The 19,872-nt window shown below is 40.0% G+C and overlaps 1 protein-coding gene across 6 annotated transcripts in view; it reads left to right on the top strand.

The window, feature by feature from the left end:
• LOC123775278 (uncharacterized) overlaps positions 1-19,872 on the top strand; it is a 477,428-nt gene that overhangs the window by 339,393 nt on the left and 118,163 nt on the right. For 4 of the 6 annotated variants that reach the window (XM_069311593.1, XM_069311592.1, XM_069311591.1 and 1 more), the window contains one exon: positions 1-18,519. This exon is cut by the window's left edge and continues 87 nt beyond it. In XM_069311593.1, the coding sequence (XP_069167694.1) occupies positions 1-18,519 (18,519 nt within the window). The remainder of the gene's footprint in view (positions 18,520-19,872) is intronic. The other 2 variants (XM_069311596.1, XM_069311595.1) reach the window with 1 other exon arrangement.

The following is a 19,872-nucleotide window of genomic DNA, read 5'->3' as shown; positions in this document are numbered from 1 at the left end:
CCGACCGAGTTAACGCTAGACACGACCGAAACGAGCACTCTTGCCTCTTCGCTCGATACACCCCCCGAGGAAGAGGCCCAGATCTCACCCATGCAACCCAGGACCGTCTTCAACGAACCCATCAACCAAGATGTCCAGGTGGTAATTACTCAGGAATTGCCAGTGAGTGAAGGTGACGTCTTGGATTCAGAGGTGAAAACTTTGACTGGGGTGTCATTAAGGACAGCCGCTCAACAACAAGCACGTGCCATACATGGTACCCCAGAAGCTGGATTGCAATTAACTTGGGCAGATGTGGCTGCCGGACGGAAGAGTCCTAGTATCTTCTGCCAAACATACACCACAGAAATGAATGTACCTCAAGTTGTATCATCGCAGCAGGTAGTTCCTCATGTTGTAGCAAGTCAAGTGTCATCATCATTACCTGCAACGCCAACTCAGGTTGTTGAGTCAATAAAAGAAGAGAAAATTAGTGTTGAACCATCAAGTGAACATTCTGTCATTGAAGAATATACTGTTGCAACTGGTCAGGCACCAGGTGCTGCTTATAAAGAAGAAAAGCAAGTTCGTGATCGTAAAAATCGTCAGCAACAGTTTGCAAAGGCTCAAAAGTCACAGAGCTTTGAGCAAGATGCTAAAGCATCTCGACGCGTACAGCAACGCGATCGACGCTACCGCAAGAAACAACCAATAGAGCAGCAGCCTGAGCGCCAAAATCCAACAGAGCCACAAGAAGAAGTGTATTATGATGCCCCGAGTCGCAGAAATAGCCAAAAGAGTAGCCCTAAGCATCCTTATACAAAGTCTAAACAGAGTCCCCAAGAAAGTCCAAAAGATTCACCAATGGTGACCCCTAAAACAAGTCCAACAGAGAGCCCAAAGTCCAGTCCTCAAGTACAGCGTCGAGAACATGAGAACGTATCCAAAGCAGAAGTTCAAGAACAACTTGAGGCAGCTATTGAAGAAGAAAGATCAGGCAGGGTGCTTCCCACTGCCATGTGGGATGGCAAAACTACATATGCTGAAATTCTGAAAGGAAGGCATGAGATGAAAATAAGGCAAGAACGGGGACTTGATGTAGACGAGGCAGCTATGTCAGATGTGCAAGCTGAAGCTGAAATACAAGATGTCACTGCTACAGAGGTTTCTAGTCAGATTATCGAATCAGCTGTACAAACCGTAACCTCTACTGTGACCATGTCTTCAGCTGCCGAGTGCGAAAGTTTAGAATACGTTGAAGATCCTCAACAAGAATATGCTTTGGATGAAGATAGTTTACCTGCTGATGAAGAAGTTGAGTCAGAGGTTATAACTCAGCAAAGAGAAGAGGAGCTTGCTATGGTTATGCCACAATATCCTGGCTACATGGAACAACCAACTTTCTTACCTGAAGGAGTTGAAATATCCCAGGCCACTGATGCCTCCTACCAACAAGCCGCCACCACATCCATGTTCCCAAATGGGTACTCAATGGATGTGCAAACTATTCAGAGCCCTATGCAAGCAATGGAAACTTCAATGCAAGATATTGTCATGAACAGTAACATGGATACCATGAATTTCTACCAGGAAGTGAGTCAATTTCCAGTTACCACAAGCTATATTTCCGATGATTTTAATGTGCATCAATATGGACAAGTGAGCGACTATCAACAAATAAGTGAAACAAGTAATGAGTTCTCAGGTGTGACCCTAGACCAAGCATCACCTGAAGAAGCCCCAATGATTACTATGATCACAACCCAGCCAACTGTGACCCCACCTATGATGACCCCACCAGAGACTCCAGAGCAGTTCCAGGAGGATGAGGAAGGAATGGAGACCGACGATGTAGCAGAGGTTCCTTCTATGGTGTTCGAACCATCCTCATCTGAAGAACAAAGTGAATCTCAAATAGTTATTGAACAAAAACAACCATGCTTTGTTGAAACAGCTGACGTTCTTGTGACAACAGACTCCATTGATAAATCAAAGTTGTCATATGCTCAAATTTTGGCAATGGGTCTTAAAGCTGCCCCTTCAGCTGTTGTCACACATACATATGGAGCATTTAAATCAGTTATGTCATATGTTAAGGGACCAACTCAACCCGAAAAAGTGGCAGATATCGAACCTAAAGTGGAGTATGTAGAAACACCCAGCAAACCAAGTGATGAACAACAGACAGTGATAACTCAAGCTGTGGCCTATGATTGTGATAGATCAAGAGGCAAGAAGAGATCCTATGAACCTAAAATTGAAGTGACGGTAATGAAAGAGCCAGAAGAATCTAAGAAAACAGAAGACCTTCAGCGAATGGAACACTATATTCCTGGTCTTCTATTCAAAGAAGGGTCAGATCGACGGTCAAGATCCAAGAGTGCTAGAAGAAAAAAGGGAGAATCCTCTACAGACTTCACTGAAGCTACCAAAGATAAGGAAGAGATAACTGCAGAGGTAGTAAAGGAAATAATAAAAAAGGAAGAGAAACATTCTAAAGCAAAACAACCCAAGCTAGAGCATGCTGCAATAGCTTTACCATCAGTCCAAGAAGTTAAAACTCCTACAAATCGAAGTATACAGAAGAAAGAAATGATTGTAACGGAAACCTCTCTTGTAAACCTCCTACAAAAGCCTGACGAAAAAGAACCAAAGAAAGATCAGGAGGTTGTAACAAAGAAAGATCAGGAGGTTGTAACAAAGAAAGATCAGGAGGTTGTAACAAAGAAAGATCAGGAGGTTGTAACAAAGAAAGATCAGGAGGTTGTAACAAAGAAAGATCAGGAGGTTGTAACAAAGAAAGATCAGGAGGTTGTAACAAAGAAAGTTCAGGAGGTTGTAACAAAGAAAGATCAGGAGGTTGTAACAAAGAAAGATCAGGAGGTTGTAACAAAGAAAGATCAGGAGGTTGTCACAAAGAAAGATCAAGAAGTTGTAACAAAGAAAGATCAAGAAGTTGTAACAAAGAAAGATCAAGAAGTTGTCACAAAGAAAGATCAAGAGATTGTAACAAAGAAAAGTGATACTCTGCTCACCATGACTACTATAGAAAGTAATCAATCAGACGATACAAAAGCTCACGAAAATGAGGATAAACGAAAGAAGAAGAAAAAGCGCAACAGGTCGAATCCAAAAGATCAAGAAGATGATTTGGAAAAAGCTTTGAGAGAAATTGAAGAGATGGAAAAAAGTGGTAAAATCCAGCCAACCCAAACTCCCAAATTGGGACCCGTGGAAGAGGACAAGCCTAAAAGACGGGGTTCAAAGAAGACGAGGAAAACAGAACAATCATCTGTGCCAAAAACAGCTGAGCGTACACTCAGTGATTCAGTCCAGCAAAAAGTTGAGCTAGTAACAAAACCAGAAAAGGTAGAAAAGAAACTTCAGAAATATAAAACTGCTGAGCAAGAGAAGGAAGCTTGCCTGGCTGGGAAAATTTCTGAAGCTGAAAGACGTAAAACCGAATGCAAGAAGACAAAGGGTGTTAGTTTCAACAAAGATGAAAATGAGATGCAACTTGGTGAGAGTATGGTGGAAGAATTGCAGGTCCTGAAGGAGGAGCAAAGTATATCCACCTCTATAGTTAAACATAAGCATACTGTGGAACCTGTAGTTGTATCAGTACCTGAGCAAGTGGCAGTGTCCTCTAACAAACCCCTTAACGGTGTACCTGTAGACCTTATTCTTGATCCTCTACCTGACTTACCTACCCAAGTCCCTAAAACTCCTGTAGATGCTAATCGTGTATCTCCAGTAGAGACCTCTGTTTTTCCTTACGAGACCATTCAAGATAGTGCTAGTGTAGTGAAGGATGGAGATATATTATCAGAAAAGAATGAGAAACCTTCGGAAAAAGGTTCTGAAGAGAGTCAAGTGGTTCTTTCTTCGGAGATGTTGCATACACCTTCATCACTGCCTGACCAAATTAGTACCAGTATGGAACATACGGTACAAGGTGAGCATAAGGAAATCGCTTCGATATCTGTTGAGGTTTCACCGTGCCATAAACAAGACACCTCTCAGTCTCAAAAAACTATTTCATGCAAACAGCCACCTTCTGAACTTGATGAGTCAATTCATGAGGAAGAAATATTCTATTTTGATGACATAGACAGAGCTGGATTGGAGAGGAACGTTTTATCCACAGAAGAAACAGACGACACTACTATTCTAACAACAGGGAGAGGAATTACAATAGATAATAAAAATAGAGATGGTACACAGATACAAACCAATAATCGTGAGAGCAAGTACACTAATTTTGAAGAGAAAATTAGTGAAACAATCAAAGAGAGAGAGAAAAATATCTTTATGGTTAATGGTAAATCATTGGAGGGAGTAGTAGTAGAACCAGGTAATAGTGAGGAAATGTTGCAAAGCCTTCCAGATGACTCTGTAGTTGCTAAGACAACCAGAGAATACGATGTAACCACAACCTACAGCAGTATCAGAAATAGAATTATTAAAAAGATTATTATGGTTGATGGTAAACCGATTGAGACTGAGGAAGTGGTTGAAGAACCAGAAGATGTCACTGAGGAAATGCTACAAGAACTGCCAGCTGACTCGGTCATTACTGAGACAGTCACCACAGAACCTAAAGTAATCACCACGCACAGAATCATCAGAAGGCGAATAATTAAGAAGATTATTATGGTTGATGGTAAACCAGTAGAGACTGAGGAAGTTGTAGAAGAACCTGAAGATGCTACTGAGGAAATGCTGCAAGGTCTGCCAGCTGACTCAGTCATTACAGAGGCAATCACAGAACCTGAGGTGACCACTGTCCACAAAATCATTAGAAGGCGAATAATCAAGAAGATAATTATGGTTGATGGTAAACCAGTAGAGACTGAGGAAGTTGTAGAAGAACCAGAGGAGATCACTGAGGAAATGCTGCAAGGTCTGCCAGCTGACTCAGTCATTTCAGAGACAATCACAGAGCCTGAGGTGACCACTGTCCACAAAATCATTAGAAGGCGAATAGTCAAGAAGATAATTGTGGTTAATGGTAAACCAGTAGAGACTGAGGAAGTTGTAGAAGAACCTGAAGATGCTACTGAGGAAATGCTGCAAGGTCTGCCAGCTGACTCAGTCATTACAGAGACAGTCACAGAACCTGAGGTGACCACTGTCCACAAAATCATTAGAAGGCGAATAATCAAGAAGATAATTATGGTTGATGGTAAACCAGTAGAGACTGAGGAAGTTGTAGAAGAACCAGAGGAGATCACTGAGGAAATGCTGCAAGGTCTGCCAGCTGACTCAGTCATTACAGAGACAATCACAGAGCCTGAGGTGACCACTGTCCACAAAATCATTAGAAGGCGAATAATCAAGAAGATAATTATGGTTGATGGTAAACCAGTAGAGACTGAGGAAGTTATAGAAGAGCCAGAAGAGGTCACTGAGGAAATGCTACAACCCCTTCCAACTGACTCTGTTATCACGGAAACAGATGTTGCAACAAGTAAAACTGCAAAAGTAACAAGTAACATAATTTCTAGAAGGCGAATAATAAAGAAGGTAATTATGATTGATGGTAAGCCAGTCGAAACAGAAGAAATGATGGAGGAGCCAGAGGAACTTACTGAGGAAATGCTGGACACCCTACCAGGAGATTCCATGATTACCGAGTCCCTCACATACCCTGAAACATCAACAGCTTGTTCAGCAATTAGAAAAAGTAAAGTAAAAGTTCTCATGGCTGATGGAAAACAAGTATCAAGTGAAGAAACAGCGAATCCTACAAATGTTACTGATGAAATATTGCAGAATATGAACATTCCAGACTCGGTCATTGTTGAATCATGTGTAGAGCCAGTGGATCTTTCTCAAAGTCAGATTCAACAAGTTAAGGACTCCGACATTGTAAGGTATTCTGAACTTGTTGTAGAACCTAATAAGGAAGCACTTTCAACTGATTCACCTACAACCTTTGGTAGAAAACATAGGGTCATTCATAAACGAATTATCAAAATTATCATTATGGTTGATGGCAAACCAGTAGAGACTGAGGAAGTTATCGAAGAACCAGAGGATGTCACTGAGGAAATGCTGCAAGGTTTGCCAGCAGACTGTGCAATTACTGAGTCAGTCACCACAGAACCTAAGGTAACCACTACACACAGAGTCATCAGAAGGAGAATAATTAAGAAGACTATTATCGTGGATGGTAAGCCAGTAGAGACTGAGCAAGTTATAGAAAATCCTGAAGAGGTCACTGAAGAAGTTGTCGAAAGTATGCCTTCGGACTCGCAGATTACTGAGACAATTACAGAGCCAGATGTAATCACCACCTACAAAATCATCAGAAGGAGAATAATTAAGAAAATTATTATGGTTGATGGTAAGCCAGTAGAGACTGAGGAAATTGTAGAAGAACCTGAAGAAGTCACTGAGGAAATGCTGCAAGACCTACCAGCTGACTCTGTCATTAATGAGTCAGTCATAGATCCTGAGGTGACCACTATCCGCAAAATCATTAGAAGGAGAATAATAAAGAAGACTATTGTCGTAGATGGTAAGCCAGTAGAGACTGAGGAAGTTATTGAAGAACCAGAGGATCTTCTGACAGCTGACTCTGTCATTACTAAGTCAGTAACACAGCCTGAGGTGACCACTATCCGCAAAATCATTAGGATGAGAACAATTAAGAAAACTATTACCGTGGATGGGAAACCAGTAGAAACTGAGGAAATTGTAGAAGAACCAGAGGATATTACTGAAGAAATGCTGCAAGGTCTGCCAGCTGACTCCACCATTACCAAGTCAATCTCCTCAGAACCTAAAGTAACTACTACACACAAAATCATCAGAAGGAGAATAATTAAGAAGATTATTATGGTTGATGGTAAACCAGTAGAGACTGAGGAAGTTGTAGAAGAACCAGAAGATGTTACTGAGGAAATGCTGCAAGGTCTGCCTGCTGACTCAGTCATTACTGAGACAATCACAGAACCTGAGGTGACCACTGTCCACAAAATCATTCGAAGGAGAATAATTAAGAAGATAATTATAGTTGATGGTAAACCAGTAGAGACTGAGGAAGTTGTAGAAGAACCAGAAGAGGTTACTGAGGAAATGCTGCAAGGTCTGCCAGCTGACTCAGTCATTACTGAGACAATCACAGAACCTGAGGTGACCACTGTCCACAAAATCATTCGGAGGAGAATAATTAAGAAGATTATTATGGTTGATGGTAAACCAGTAGAGACTGAGGAAGTTGTAGAAGAACCTGAAAATGTTACTGAAGAGCAAGTTAAAATAAGGGAGAAATTCAATACTGCAGATACAGATGAGAAATATATTAATGACCCCTCAAATAAGAAAAAGGAAGAGGTGAAATCTGTCTTTGCTCTGCCTTTACCAGATCATGCTAATGATTGGATGGAATTAATTGAAGGAGGGGGCTTTACACTTGAAGATGAAGATGGTCCAGAAATATCTGCTTCTCCTTTAAAAGGCGATGCACCTGGAACTTTCTCAAGCTCAGTTAAAGAAGAAACAATAGAAGATGACACAACACTAATACCAGAAAAGAAAGAAAAACAGGATACTTTATCTTTAACATCAAATACTAGCATTAATAGTGTTGAAAACACTGTCCTTTGCGCATCTGATGATACTAGAAGAATAGAGTCCCATTCTTCTGAAAAAGCAACAGATACTAAGCCTGCATTTGGGCTAATCTTGCCTGATCATGCAAATGATTGGTTAGAAATTCTTGAGGAAGGAGGATTCACACTTGAAGATGAAGGTGAAGAATCTGCCCAAGTGCCATCTATTCCAGATACATCCTCAGATGTTTGTATGTCTCTAGTAGCTCAAGAAGCTAAAAAACCTTCTCCAAAGATTGAGTCTCAGCCAGAAGAAGAGAGACATGACAAATTATCATTTAATCTACCTCTTCCTGATCATGCTAATGACTGGATGGAAATAATTCAAGGTGGTGGCTTTACACTGGATGACGAGGACGAGCAAGACGAGAGTACCTCTCAAGTGCCAACCCAAGTTACTACTGGTGTGGTTATCAGTTCAGAAAAAGAGGACAGCAGTGAAAATCAACCAAGAGTTACTCCTGTTTGTGCTTTTATATCTCCTGAAGAAGAAAAATATGAAGAAAAACAAGTAAAGCAAGAAACAGAAACCTGTAAAGAACAAGAAGAACCTAAACCATTTGGCCTTCCTATACCTGATCATGCAGATGACTGGCTGAAAATTATAGAGGAAGGTGGCTTCACACTTGATGATGAAGATGAAGAACCCATTACTGAACAATCTGATAAACCCCTTGAGCTTAGCACTGTCATTTCCCCTACTACAACCGTCGAAACAGGTCCCAGTTCTCAAGCAGTTAAACCTGTCTTTGGACTCCCTGTTCCAGATCATGCTAATGATTTCATGGAAATAATTGAAAGTGGAGGTTTTACTCTTGATTCCGAATCTGACGAAGAAACACACACAGAAACAACTGAGGAAATTGCAGCCGCTACAGTGGAGACTGGGGAAACTTATGAACCAGAAGGTAACTCCAAATTATACTCAATAATCACAAAACCTGAGCACTTGGTTCATACAACTGATATTACTCAAGAGGTTATGGATCAAGTAGAAGTGAAAGAGAGAATATCAAGTCAGGAGCAAAGTGAACCTGAAAGTGTTGACCTGATTGAACCTGCAGTGGAGTCAGATAAATCTGAAAAACTATTTTCTTACGCAACTGCTTTGGCACATGGTAAAGTAGTTGTCATAGAGGAACCTAAAGAAGAGCTCAAGAAACCTTATCCTCATTGTGTTTCAATGACAAGTTTAGAAGAAAAACACACAGAAGCATCTACTTGTACTAAACAAAAGGAGGACTCAGAAGGTTTTGAGGAAAAACACACAGAAGCATCTACTTATACTAAACAAAAGAAGGACTCAGAAGGTTTTGAGGAAAAACACACAGAAGCATCTACTTATACTAAACAAAAGAAGGACTCAGAAGGTTTTGAGAAAAAACACACAGAAGCATCTACTTGTACTAAACAAAAGAAGGACTCAGAAGGTTTTGAGGAGATTGTCTCCAAGAAGAAGAGGCGTCGCAAGAAGATAGGCAGTGAATCAGAACTAGAGACAAAATCAACTGAGCATATTGAAATTGAGGATTCTGGAAAGTTTACAGAAGAATCAACAGTGATTCAGAAACAAAAAGAATCAGGAAAAGTATTTGAAGAAGACATTTCTGTGAATGTAAGTGATGAAACTGACAAACAGAACAATGAAGTGCTTGTTGAGCATACAACAGTCAAGGAGACCAAAGAAGTGAAAGCTGATAATGAAACAAATATTCCAATAAAGCAAACTGAAAAACCTGAAAAGTCTGACAAAAAGAAGAAAAAGAAAAAGTCCAAGGCAAAAGATGACGATGATGATGGTGAAGATGAGATTGAAAAGGCTTTGAAAGAAATTTCCAAGAGTCATAAAGAAAAACCCTCAAAAAAAGACAAGAAAGCAGTTGTTGAGGTGACCAGTGTTGTTGAGACCGAGTATGCAAATGTGGTAATGGAGACATCTGTTGAGCAGCTGGAACCAGAGACCTCGGCCAAGGAAAAGAATGATTCTGTTACTGAGGTTAGAAAACGGACAACAGAATCAGATATCGCTGTAGTGCTGCTTCAATCAAATGAGGACATTGAATCCGAAAAGTCTGTGACAAAACCCAAAATACCAAGCAAAGTAGAAGTTTCCAAGCCAGAAGGGCCAGCTGATTCTGATGGTTTTAAGACATCATTGCTTTCAGTTAATCCAGTGAGCCCTAGGCCCACCAGTCCTCATATTCCTATTGATGATCCCAACGATATTATTCTGACTCCTCAGTGGATGCGACAGAGACCAATTACTCGAACTAACAGCACAGAGGAAAAGATTAAAACTCCACTTGAGGAACGTAAACATTTGTTTAAAACCAGAAGTGCACCACTTGAGAGTACTTCCTTTACTGCTACTGATACAAATCACAGCAGAGCCTCAAGTGTCTCTGTTTATGATGAGGGACATGGTGAATACTTACAATCTATGCAGGAAGGTTCTTCCAGCTCATCTTTAGGTGGTATGCTTCCGGTAGTACCCGGTGAAGAATATTATAAGAATAAGAAGAAAAGGCCGAAGAAGGGAAAAGGTAAGAAAGGTGATGAAGATAAAGATAGTGACAGTAAAGATAGATATGCAGAAGGTATTGATATGCTTAAAGAAGATACAGGAGAGTCAAAGGAAGAAGCTTTTATGCAACAAAATGATTACCAGGAACTTCAGGAGGATGATGAACCTATAATCACACAAAAGAAAGAAGAGACTTCTACACAAAATGAGGATGAAGTTTTAGCTCCAGAAATTGAAGAACAACCTATTGTGAGAGAAACTGAAATTCATGAACAAATACAAGAGGAAATTTTGATTCCATTTAGTAACACAAAAGAACCTAAAGTTGAAATTTCAAAAGAGAAAGATGACATTGAGTTCAAACCAAAAGAGGTAGCATCTGCATTAAGAGAGGAAATACAACAGGAACCTTCAAAAGAGTTTGAAGTTATTTATCACCCAGACAAAGAAGTAGCAGTTGAAGAAGCAGATTCTCAAGAGATAGTTATAGTTTCAGATAAAGAAGCTCATCTTAATCCTGAACTTGAAACTGTTCCAAAGGAAGCAACTGCATTAAAAGAAATACAGCAGGAACCTTCAAAAGAATTTGAAGTTGTTCATCACCCGATGGAAGAGACAGCAGGATCTCAAGAAGGAGTGATGGTGTCAGAAACAGAAATACAGCTTAATCCTGAAAGTGAAACTGTTCCAAAGGAAGCAACCACAATAAGTGAGGAAATGCATCAGGAACTTTCAAAAGAGTTTGAAGTTGTTCATCTCCCAAAAGAAGAAGCAACATTGGAAGATGCAGAGTCTAAAAAAATAGTGATTTTATTGGAAAAAGAAGTTTACCTTAATCCCAAAAGTGAAACTGTTCCAAAGGAAGCAGCTGTACTAAGTGAGGGAATACAACAGGAACCCTCAAAAGAGTTTGATGTTGTTCACCACCCGAAGGAAAAAGAAGCTGAATCTCAAGAAGTAGTGTTGGTGTCAGAAACAAAAGTTCACTTTAATCCTGAAAGTGAAACTGTTCAAAAAGAATTTGACATTGAATGCTTGGTATTGGAGGAGGAGGTTGAAAAATTGCAGGAACAATGCAACAAAGACGAACAACTTGGATTACAAAAAATTGCGCCAAATATTGAAGAAGCTCTTGAAGAAGCTATGACAAGTGAGTTAGATGCTCCAGGTGGACATTCACCTGTACTGCAGCCAGTAGAACCCAAGCCTGAGCTTGCTCTTCCTTTGCCTAAACATGTCGATGACTGGATGGACATCACAGAAGGTGGATTTACTCCTGAAGATGAAGCAGAGCAGCCTGTTAAAGTTAGCTCAAAGAAGGAAATGGTCTCTGATGCAGAAGCTGGAACTGTAAAGAGTATTTATTTTGCTACAACTACTGAAGATAAATCAATGGAATCATTAGAAGTCACTCCAGAAGAAAGTGAGATAAGTATGCCTTCTGAAATGGGTTCTGTGGAAAGCACCTGGCATGAGCCTCATTCAGAAGATGATTCTGGAGTGAGCTTTGCAGGAGCTTCTGAATGTTCAGAACCTCTGGAACAATATCAGTCAAAAACTTACGCCAGTATTCTCATTCATACTCCTGCTGTTGTTGTAGAAGAGCCAGCTGAAGAACCTAAAAAGACGCATGTTTACCTGAACCCAACTGTTGTAGAAAAAGAAGAAAGTTCTAAAGAAATTATGAAGTCTCCAGCTGTGGTAGATGAAGAAGGATTTACCGAATTTGTGTCCAAGAGGGGAAGGTACAGGAGAAAAACTCACAGCACCTCTGCAATTACAGATGAAATTGAAGAAACAGTCAAAGCTGTTGTGGAAGAATGTAGCAAAAAGGACACCATGAAAATCACAAAAGAAGATATAAAGGAAGTGATGAGTGCAGACATAGATGATATAGAAAGTGAAAGTGAAAACAGTTTTCTTCAAGCACTTCGACCTAAAAGAAGTAAATCGAGACAACGATCAAGGTCAAAGAAGTCACCCAAAATATCTGAATCAGAAAAAGAAATAGATAAAATTGTGGCAGCAATTGAAAGAGGGGAAACACCTCCAAAAACTAAAGATATAATTGAGTATGAACATAAACTCTTTGCTGCATTTTACCTTGGTTCAGAATTATGGTACGATGTATTTGGTATCCGTGATGCTGAAACATACTACCAAAGGTATCTTGTTACTAAATCTAAAAAGGAATTAAATAAAGAAGAAAATTTTGCTTCTGTTGTTGACTCTCAAGAAACTAAAATTCAACCAGACCCAATAACATTGGTATCTCCAATCTCAGAAGTGATTTCATCATCACAAGTGATAGCATCTCAAACAAGAGAAGCAGCTGCAAGACAAGACGTGCTAATGCCTGCAACTGCAACTGCTGTAGAAGTGACACCAGCAGCAGAACAAGAACTGATAACTTCTGCTGTAGAAGTGACACCAGCAGCAGAACAAGAACTGATAACTTCTGCTGTAGAAGTGACACCAGCAGCAGAACAAGAACTGATAACTTCTGCTGTAGAAGTGACACCAGCAGCAGAACAAGAATTGATAACTTCTGCTGTAGAAGTGACACCAGCAGCAGAACAAGAACTGATAACTTCTGCTGTAGAAGTGACACCAGCAGCAGAACAAGAACTGATAACTTCTGCTGTAGAAGTGACACCAGCAGCAGAACAAGAACTGATAACTTCTGCTGTAGAAGTGACACCAGCAGCAGAACAAGAACTGATAACTTCTGCTGTAGAAGTGACACCAGCAGCAGAACAAGAACTGATAACTTCTGCTCTAGAAGTGACACCAGCAGCAGAACAAGAACTAATAACTTCTGTAGAAGTGACACCAGCAACAGAACAAGCAGAACTAATAACTTCTGCTGTATTAGTGACACCAGCAACAGAACAAGAACTAATAACTTCTGCTGTAGAAGTAATGCCAGCAATAAAAGACCCAATATATGAGGTAATTGAAATTTCTCCTGTTGGAGCAGAATCAGCATCTGAATTCCTAGAAATAACTCCAGAAGTGTCCCAGATTTCCTGTGTACCAGAAGCTGATCAATGGCCAGTAAATTCAGTGGTACAAGCTGAAGAAGTATTTCCAGTTTATTTGATGCCAGCTGATCTTGATTCTACAAGATATGACATGAAGACTATTGTGGAATCTGAAACAAGGTATTATGAATATCTTGCACAGCAATATGCGAAATCTCTTCCTACACCAGACAGTAAAATTTCTTCTGATCAAAAATTAATCTCTCAAATAACTGATTTAGAGGAAACAAAATATCAGTGTGTGGAAAATGATAAAACTGAGACACACAAAAGTCACACAGATGAAGATAAAACTGTGATAAACAACGAACGTGTAATTGACAAAGCTGTAATAGATGAGACTGAGATGGTTGAAGATAAGGTTGTTATAAATGAGAATGATGTGGATGAAGCAATGATTTTGCAGGCATCATTAGTAACTGATGCACAGCAACATAAAAGAGCAGGTGGGGATGTATTGACTGGAGAACCTCTCACACAATGTGAGGAGCATGTGGTGTTATCAGGTAAACTGGTTGAGAGTGAAGATATTTTAGGTCTTCCTGAAAAGCCACAACAAAGATCAACAACATCTACAGATGCCCTGCAACATGAAAATATCCATTATAACATGCCAGAAATTTTGCAAGCTGAGGCACAGTACCAAGAGTACTTGGTTAAATCAGAAAAGTTAGCCGATTCTAAAATCAACATTGGTAGGCCACCAGTAGAGTCACCAGTGACAACTAAAGATGCACTCCAAGCTGAAAGGGTATATTATAATGTTTCAGAAATGCATCAAGCTGAGACACAGTACTATGAGTACTTAGCACAGTCACAAAAATCGAGAGAGACTGATGACAGCCTTGGTGTGCCAGTCATACAACCACAACAAACATCAACTGAGACTGATGACAGCCTTGGTGTGCCAGTCATACAACCACAACAAACATCAACTGAGACTGATGACAGCCTTGGTGTGCCAGTCATACAACCACAACAAACATCAGCTGAGACTGATGACAGCCTTGGTGTGCCAGTCATACAACCACAACAAACATCAGCTGAGACTGATGACAGTCTTGGTGTGCCAGTCATACAACCACAACAAACATCAGCTGAGACTGATGACAGTCTTGGTGTGCCAGTCATACAACCACAACAAACATCAGCTGAGACTGATGACAGTCTTGGTGTGCCAGTCATACAACCACAACAAACATCAGCTGAGACTGATGACAGTCTTGGTGTGCCAGTCATACAACCACAACAATCATCACCAGAGACTGATGACAGCCTTGGTGTGCCAGTCATACAACCACAACAAACATCAACTGAGACTGATGACAGCCTTGGTGTGCCAGTCATACAACCACAACAAACATCACCAGAGACTGATGACAGCCTTGGTGTGCCAGTCATACAACCACAACAAACATCACCAGAGACTGATGACAGCCTTGGTGTGCCAGTCATACAACCACAACAAACATCACCAGAGACTGATGACAGCCTTGGTGTGCCAGTCATACAACCACAACAAACATCACCAGAGACTGATGACAGCCTTGGTGTGCCAGTCGTACAACCACATCAAACATCAGCAGCAATTAAAGATGCAATGCAACCAGAAAAGTCTGCATATAATATTTTAGAAATCCTTGAAGCTGAGACACAGTACCAAGAGTACTTAGTGCAGCAGGAAATGTCAGGAAAAACAGAAGACAACTTTGGTCTGCCAGCAGTACAGCCACAGCAGACATCAGTAGAGATTAAAGATTCATTGCAGCATGAAAAGGTCCCTTATAATGTTTCAGAAATTCTTCAAGCCGAGGCACAGTACCAAGAGTACTTAGCTCAGTCAGTAACGACAGCCGAGACGGAAGACAGCTTTAGTGTGCCAGAAGTACACACCCATCAGATATCGGCAACAATTCAAGATGTTTTGAAACCTGAAAAGGCCCCTTGTAATGTTTCAGAAATTCTTCCAATTGAAACACAGCACCATGAATACTTTGCAGAGTCAGAAAAGCTACTGGAGACTGAAGACAACACTGCTCTGCCAGAAATGCAGCCACAAGACACATCAAATACTGCAGATGTGTTGAAGACAGAAAAGACCACTTGTAGTTTTATAGAAATTCCTCAAGCTATGCCACAGTCCCAGGAGTCCATGCAACCAGAAAAGTCAGCAGAGACTGAAGACAACAGTGATCAGCCAAGAGTTCAACCACATCTGACATCAGCAGCAACTGAAGAGTCCTTGCAAGCAGAAAAGATCACTTATGATGTTAGAGAAATTCTTCAAGCTGAAACACAGTACCAAGAGTACTTGGATCAATCAAAAATATTAACCAAGACTGAGGACTGGCGTGGTCTGTCTGACTGCCAACCACAACAGACATCAACATTATCTGAAGATACAATGCAATATGAAAAAATCCAAATTGAAAAGCCAGGTTATAATATATTGGAGATATTGCAGGCTGAGACACAGGATAAAGAACATTCTGGGCAATCAGAACGGTTAGCTGCAGCTGAAGATAATGCAGACCAAGAAAAAGTACAAGTACAAGAACTGTCAACAACTAGTCAAATAATTTATACTGAAATCAGGGACAAGGAACGCTTAGTGCAAATAAATGACCCAGCTATGACTGAGGATAATGGACTTGAAGCAGATACACGAATACTTGCTGCATCTGCAGATGCTTTGCAGCACGAAGAGAAACCCCATGATTTACCAGTTATTAAAGAGGCTGAAGTACAATTTCAGAAGCATTATATACAGTTGCAACAAGTCTGTGAAAGCACAAACCCAACAGAAGAAGTCCAAATCACAAACCAACCAGGGGTGCACATTACAAAAGAGGAAGAGGAAGGACAAACAACTTCCATTTCCACAGCTTTCATAACTTCTGAAGCATCATCGGTAATGCATTATGATATGCCTTCAATCCAGATGGCTGAAACTAAATATCAGGAATATTTAGCACAGACCCAGGATAGCTTATCATGGGCTAATGTTGTTGCACATGGGAAGCCATTAATCATAGAGGAAGTAGAAAAGCCATTCCAGGATGATAAATCCTTCATCCTATACCAAACCAAGACAGTCAAAGTTGTGGTCACAGATGAAGAAGTTTCTAAACCTTTGGTGCCTCAGTCAACTGATGAAGAAGGGTTTACCGAATTTGTGTCAAAACAGGAAAGACGCCGTCGCTTGCGTTCATCTTGCTCAGAAGATCCTGAAGATGCTGTAAAGGATATTGTGCCCTATGTTCCAAGAATAGAGTTGCCAGAAGTAGAAATTGTAGAAGAAATAGAGCAGGCAAATTTGCAAGAAAAAACGAAGGATGATTCTGAAACAGAATTAGTTGATGAAGAAAGCATGGTGGAAACAGTTGAGATAACAGTGAGGTCTAAGAAGCGCTTAGATAGCCACAGAAGAGGCCAGTGTCATCGTATATCTGAAAATGAAAAGGAAGTGGATGAAATTCTTCGCCAAATGGGCCGTGAAGAGGTATTACAAAAATATGCCATTCATGACTCATTCTGGAATGACAAATGGTTAGCAGAGGACAGTGAAAAGAAGTATTATGAAATGATAGCTAAAGTTTCTGATACTGCCTTGGAGCCATTGCTTGTAAGTAAAGCAGAAACTCAAGAGACAGTCCATGAACCTGAAAAACCACACCAAGTTGATGTGATAGGAAGGCTGACAAAAGAAGAGTGCATTGTTCCCACCCTTACAGCAACTACTAACACCTTGTGTGCCTCTCCACCAATGTCTCCGCATGTTACTAGTGATAACACCATTCATGAACTAACTTCATCCTTTTCATACAACATGGCTGCAATTAATGAGGCTGAATCTAGATATTATGAATATCTGGCACAGCTTAATCAAATTAACCAGAAACAAGAGCGACCAAAAGAAGAAATTGTAAGGAATGTAAAGGAAGAAGAATTTATACCCCAGCATATTAGAGAAGATGAAAATGCTTTGTTGCAGGGATCTTCCATTACTACAGAAACAAGCCCTCAAACATTGTTGAAGCCCGATAACGTTATTATTTGCGAATCGGATAAATATGACCACTCAGCAATCCAGGAGGCTGAAATGAAGTACCAGGAATATTTAGTCCAGTCAGACCAGGTGCAAATTCCAAAGGATGAGGTTGGCATACAACCAGAAATAGTAGCAAATGCTCAGAATGAATCAAAAACTGAATCATTGGAGCCCTTGCTCTCAGAAACTTCAACAGTAGTGGGCTGTAATGTAACTGATATTCAGAAGGCTGAGATCAGTTTTCAGAAATATCATGCAGAAACAGAAGATACTGCTTCTTGGGCTAATATTGTGGCTCATGGGAAGACAGTAATTAAGGAACCAGAGAAAGAGACACCCCAGAATGACAAATCTTTCATCCTGTACCAAACAAAAACAGTGAAGGTTGTGGTCTCAGATGAAGAGGCCATGAAACCACAGGTGCCTTTGTCAACTGATGAAGAAGGTTTTACCGAATTTGTCTCTAAGCACGAGCGTCGCCGTCGATTGCGGTCATCGTGTTCTGAGGAACCAGAAGATAGTGTGAAAGACATAGTGCCTTATATACCAAGAATAGAATTACCAGAAGTAGAAATTGTAAAGGAATCGGAAGAAATTAAATCCAAATTACTTCCTTTAACTACAGAACAAGATGAAGACATTGTAAAGGAAGAATGTGTACCCCAAAAGCCTGATAAAACACACAAATTCATGAGAGAAAGGCATCATAAACGTAATCGTTCTCGTGTGTCCGAGGCTGAGCAGGAGGTGAATGAAATTCTTCGTCAAATGGATCGTGAAGAAGTTCTTCGCAACAATGCATCTCATGATTTCTTCTTGTGTAACCAGTGGATGTACAGCGATGCTGAGAAGAACTACTTTGAAATGTTAGCCAAGATCAAGAAAGCTAATGTCGATCTGGTGAGTGAACTTTTAGAGAAGGGTGATGATGATGATAAAGATGATGACAGTGATGTCTCTGGCTCATCTCACGGGCCTCCACCAGCTTCTGACGATAAAGGTGGTAGCCCAACGAGAACATACCAGAATGAAATCATGCAGGCTGACCTCCCTCATGGTTTAGCAAACTGGACTGATGAGAGCACATATCTTTCTTTAACCCCAAGTCTCCCAGACCAAGTCACTGATACTAGTTTCCCAAGCACTAATATGACTCAGACACAACTGACTGACAGTTTGACTATGACACAGACAGCAGATTCCACTAGTAAGACAACAATGACTGTAATCAGCAAGAAGGCAGCTTTCCTGCAGGCCCCTTGTCAAGACAATACAACACTCGCCCAGCACAGAGAGCACCAGGTGTGATGCCTTCAGCACTGCACGCGCGTGTGTGTTTTTAATGTCCCTTTCCCTTCTTAGAATTTGATCTTGATAAATCCTCTCTGAGTGAAATGTAGGGAAATCTAGTTTGTTAGTGACGTTTTTGTCTAACTGGCTTGAATTTAAGACTTGAATTTTAGTATTTTATACTGTATATCCCATTCTATCATTGGAATTCCCTTAGTTTTGTATGCAGTAGAATTTAGAATCACCTTTATTGAATTTTGTAGCTCCTTTGTCTGCAGTGTTAGTTTATAGTAACCTTTCCCTAGTGTGCATAGTTTGACTTGATTTTCCCAGAGCCACACTTCCAAGTCCTGCATAGTGTTTAAAAATATCCTGAAAACCCTGTGGACTTTAAACATTGAAGAGCTCACCGTAGAATTGCACCTCTTTTATTTAACTGTATATTCCTTTCAATATAAAAGAGTTGGGAGTATTAAAACCACTCAGCCAGAGAAGGGGATTTCAGGATGAATTATATAATTTTTTATGCACAGCAGCACTATACATAACAATGGACCTTGTAGCTTGTGTGTGGTCATAGACATGATTACAGACTTTTTTTAGTACAGTAGTTGTAAATATAAAATTTGCATGTTATATACAGTATTGTTATGTTTGAAGTTTGACTTTTTATTTCTTAGCTTAAATTATGTTTATGCATTAGGTACCATGCATTGTTATAGATAAGATTATACAAAATAAAACTTGGCATTTATGCCGAGTTTTTCAGCATTTATATTGAAAAAGAAAGGTAAAATATTGTCAGCAGATTAAAAAGGATGAGAGAATAACACTACAGAATGAGGCACTTAGCAGGTGCAGGTGGATTTTTGGACATTAGAAGTTTACTATCTCAGATTTTCTACACACAGGAATTATCATAATATCTGGTACAGTATATACATTTATATTTATAAAAAACACATATACATTACAGAACTTTATATATATATACTAGTATATGTTTTGTTGAAAACGACAGAAAGTTTTAGAATTATGATTCTGGTATGATTCTTCTCGATATTCCTTATGTTTTTCTTCACTGAAGCAGGAAGATTAAAAATTAACTTTCCAAAGTTCATTTTTACTTATTATTTGGGTCTGACGCCTAGTGATGCGTTTCATAAAGTCTCGCTTCATGTTCTCAAAGACAAATTCTTCTTTTAGCACCTGATTATATCCTCTAATGGTGAGGTGGTAGGTAACATGGATGAATGACATACATGGGGTATTAATGGGGTCCTATATAATGGGGTAGTAAATTACAAGTGGGACATGTTGGCAGTTTATGTTCTTCTGGTTGCTTCCATTCCTGTTGCAGGGGTC

This window comes from Procambarus clarkii, chromosome 70 (assembly GCF_040958095.1).
Source record: "Procambarus clarkii isolate CNS0578487 chromosome 70, FALCON_Pclarkii_2.0, whole genome shotgun sequence".
In the NCBI taxonomy this organism is placed as follows: Eukaryota; Metazoa; Arthropoda; class Malacostraca; order Decapoda; family Cambaridae; genus Procambarus; species Procambarus clarkii.
The sequence above is the reverse complement of the archived record's forward strand: the minus strand, read 5'-3'. Positions and strand labels throughout refer to the sequence as shown.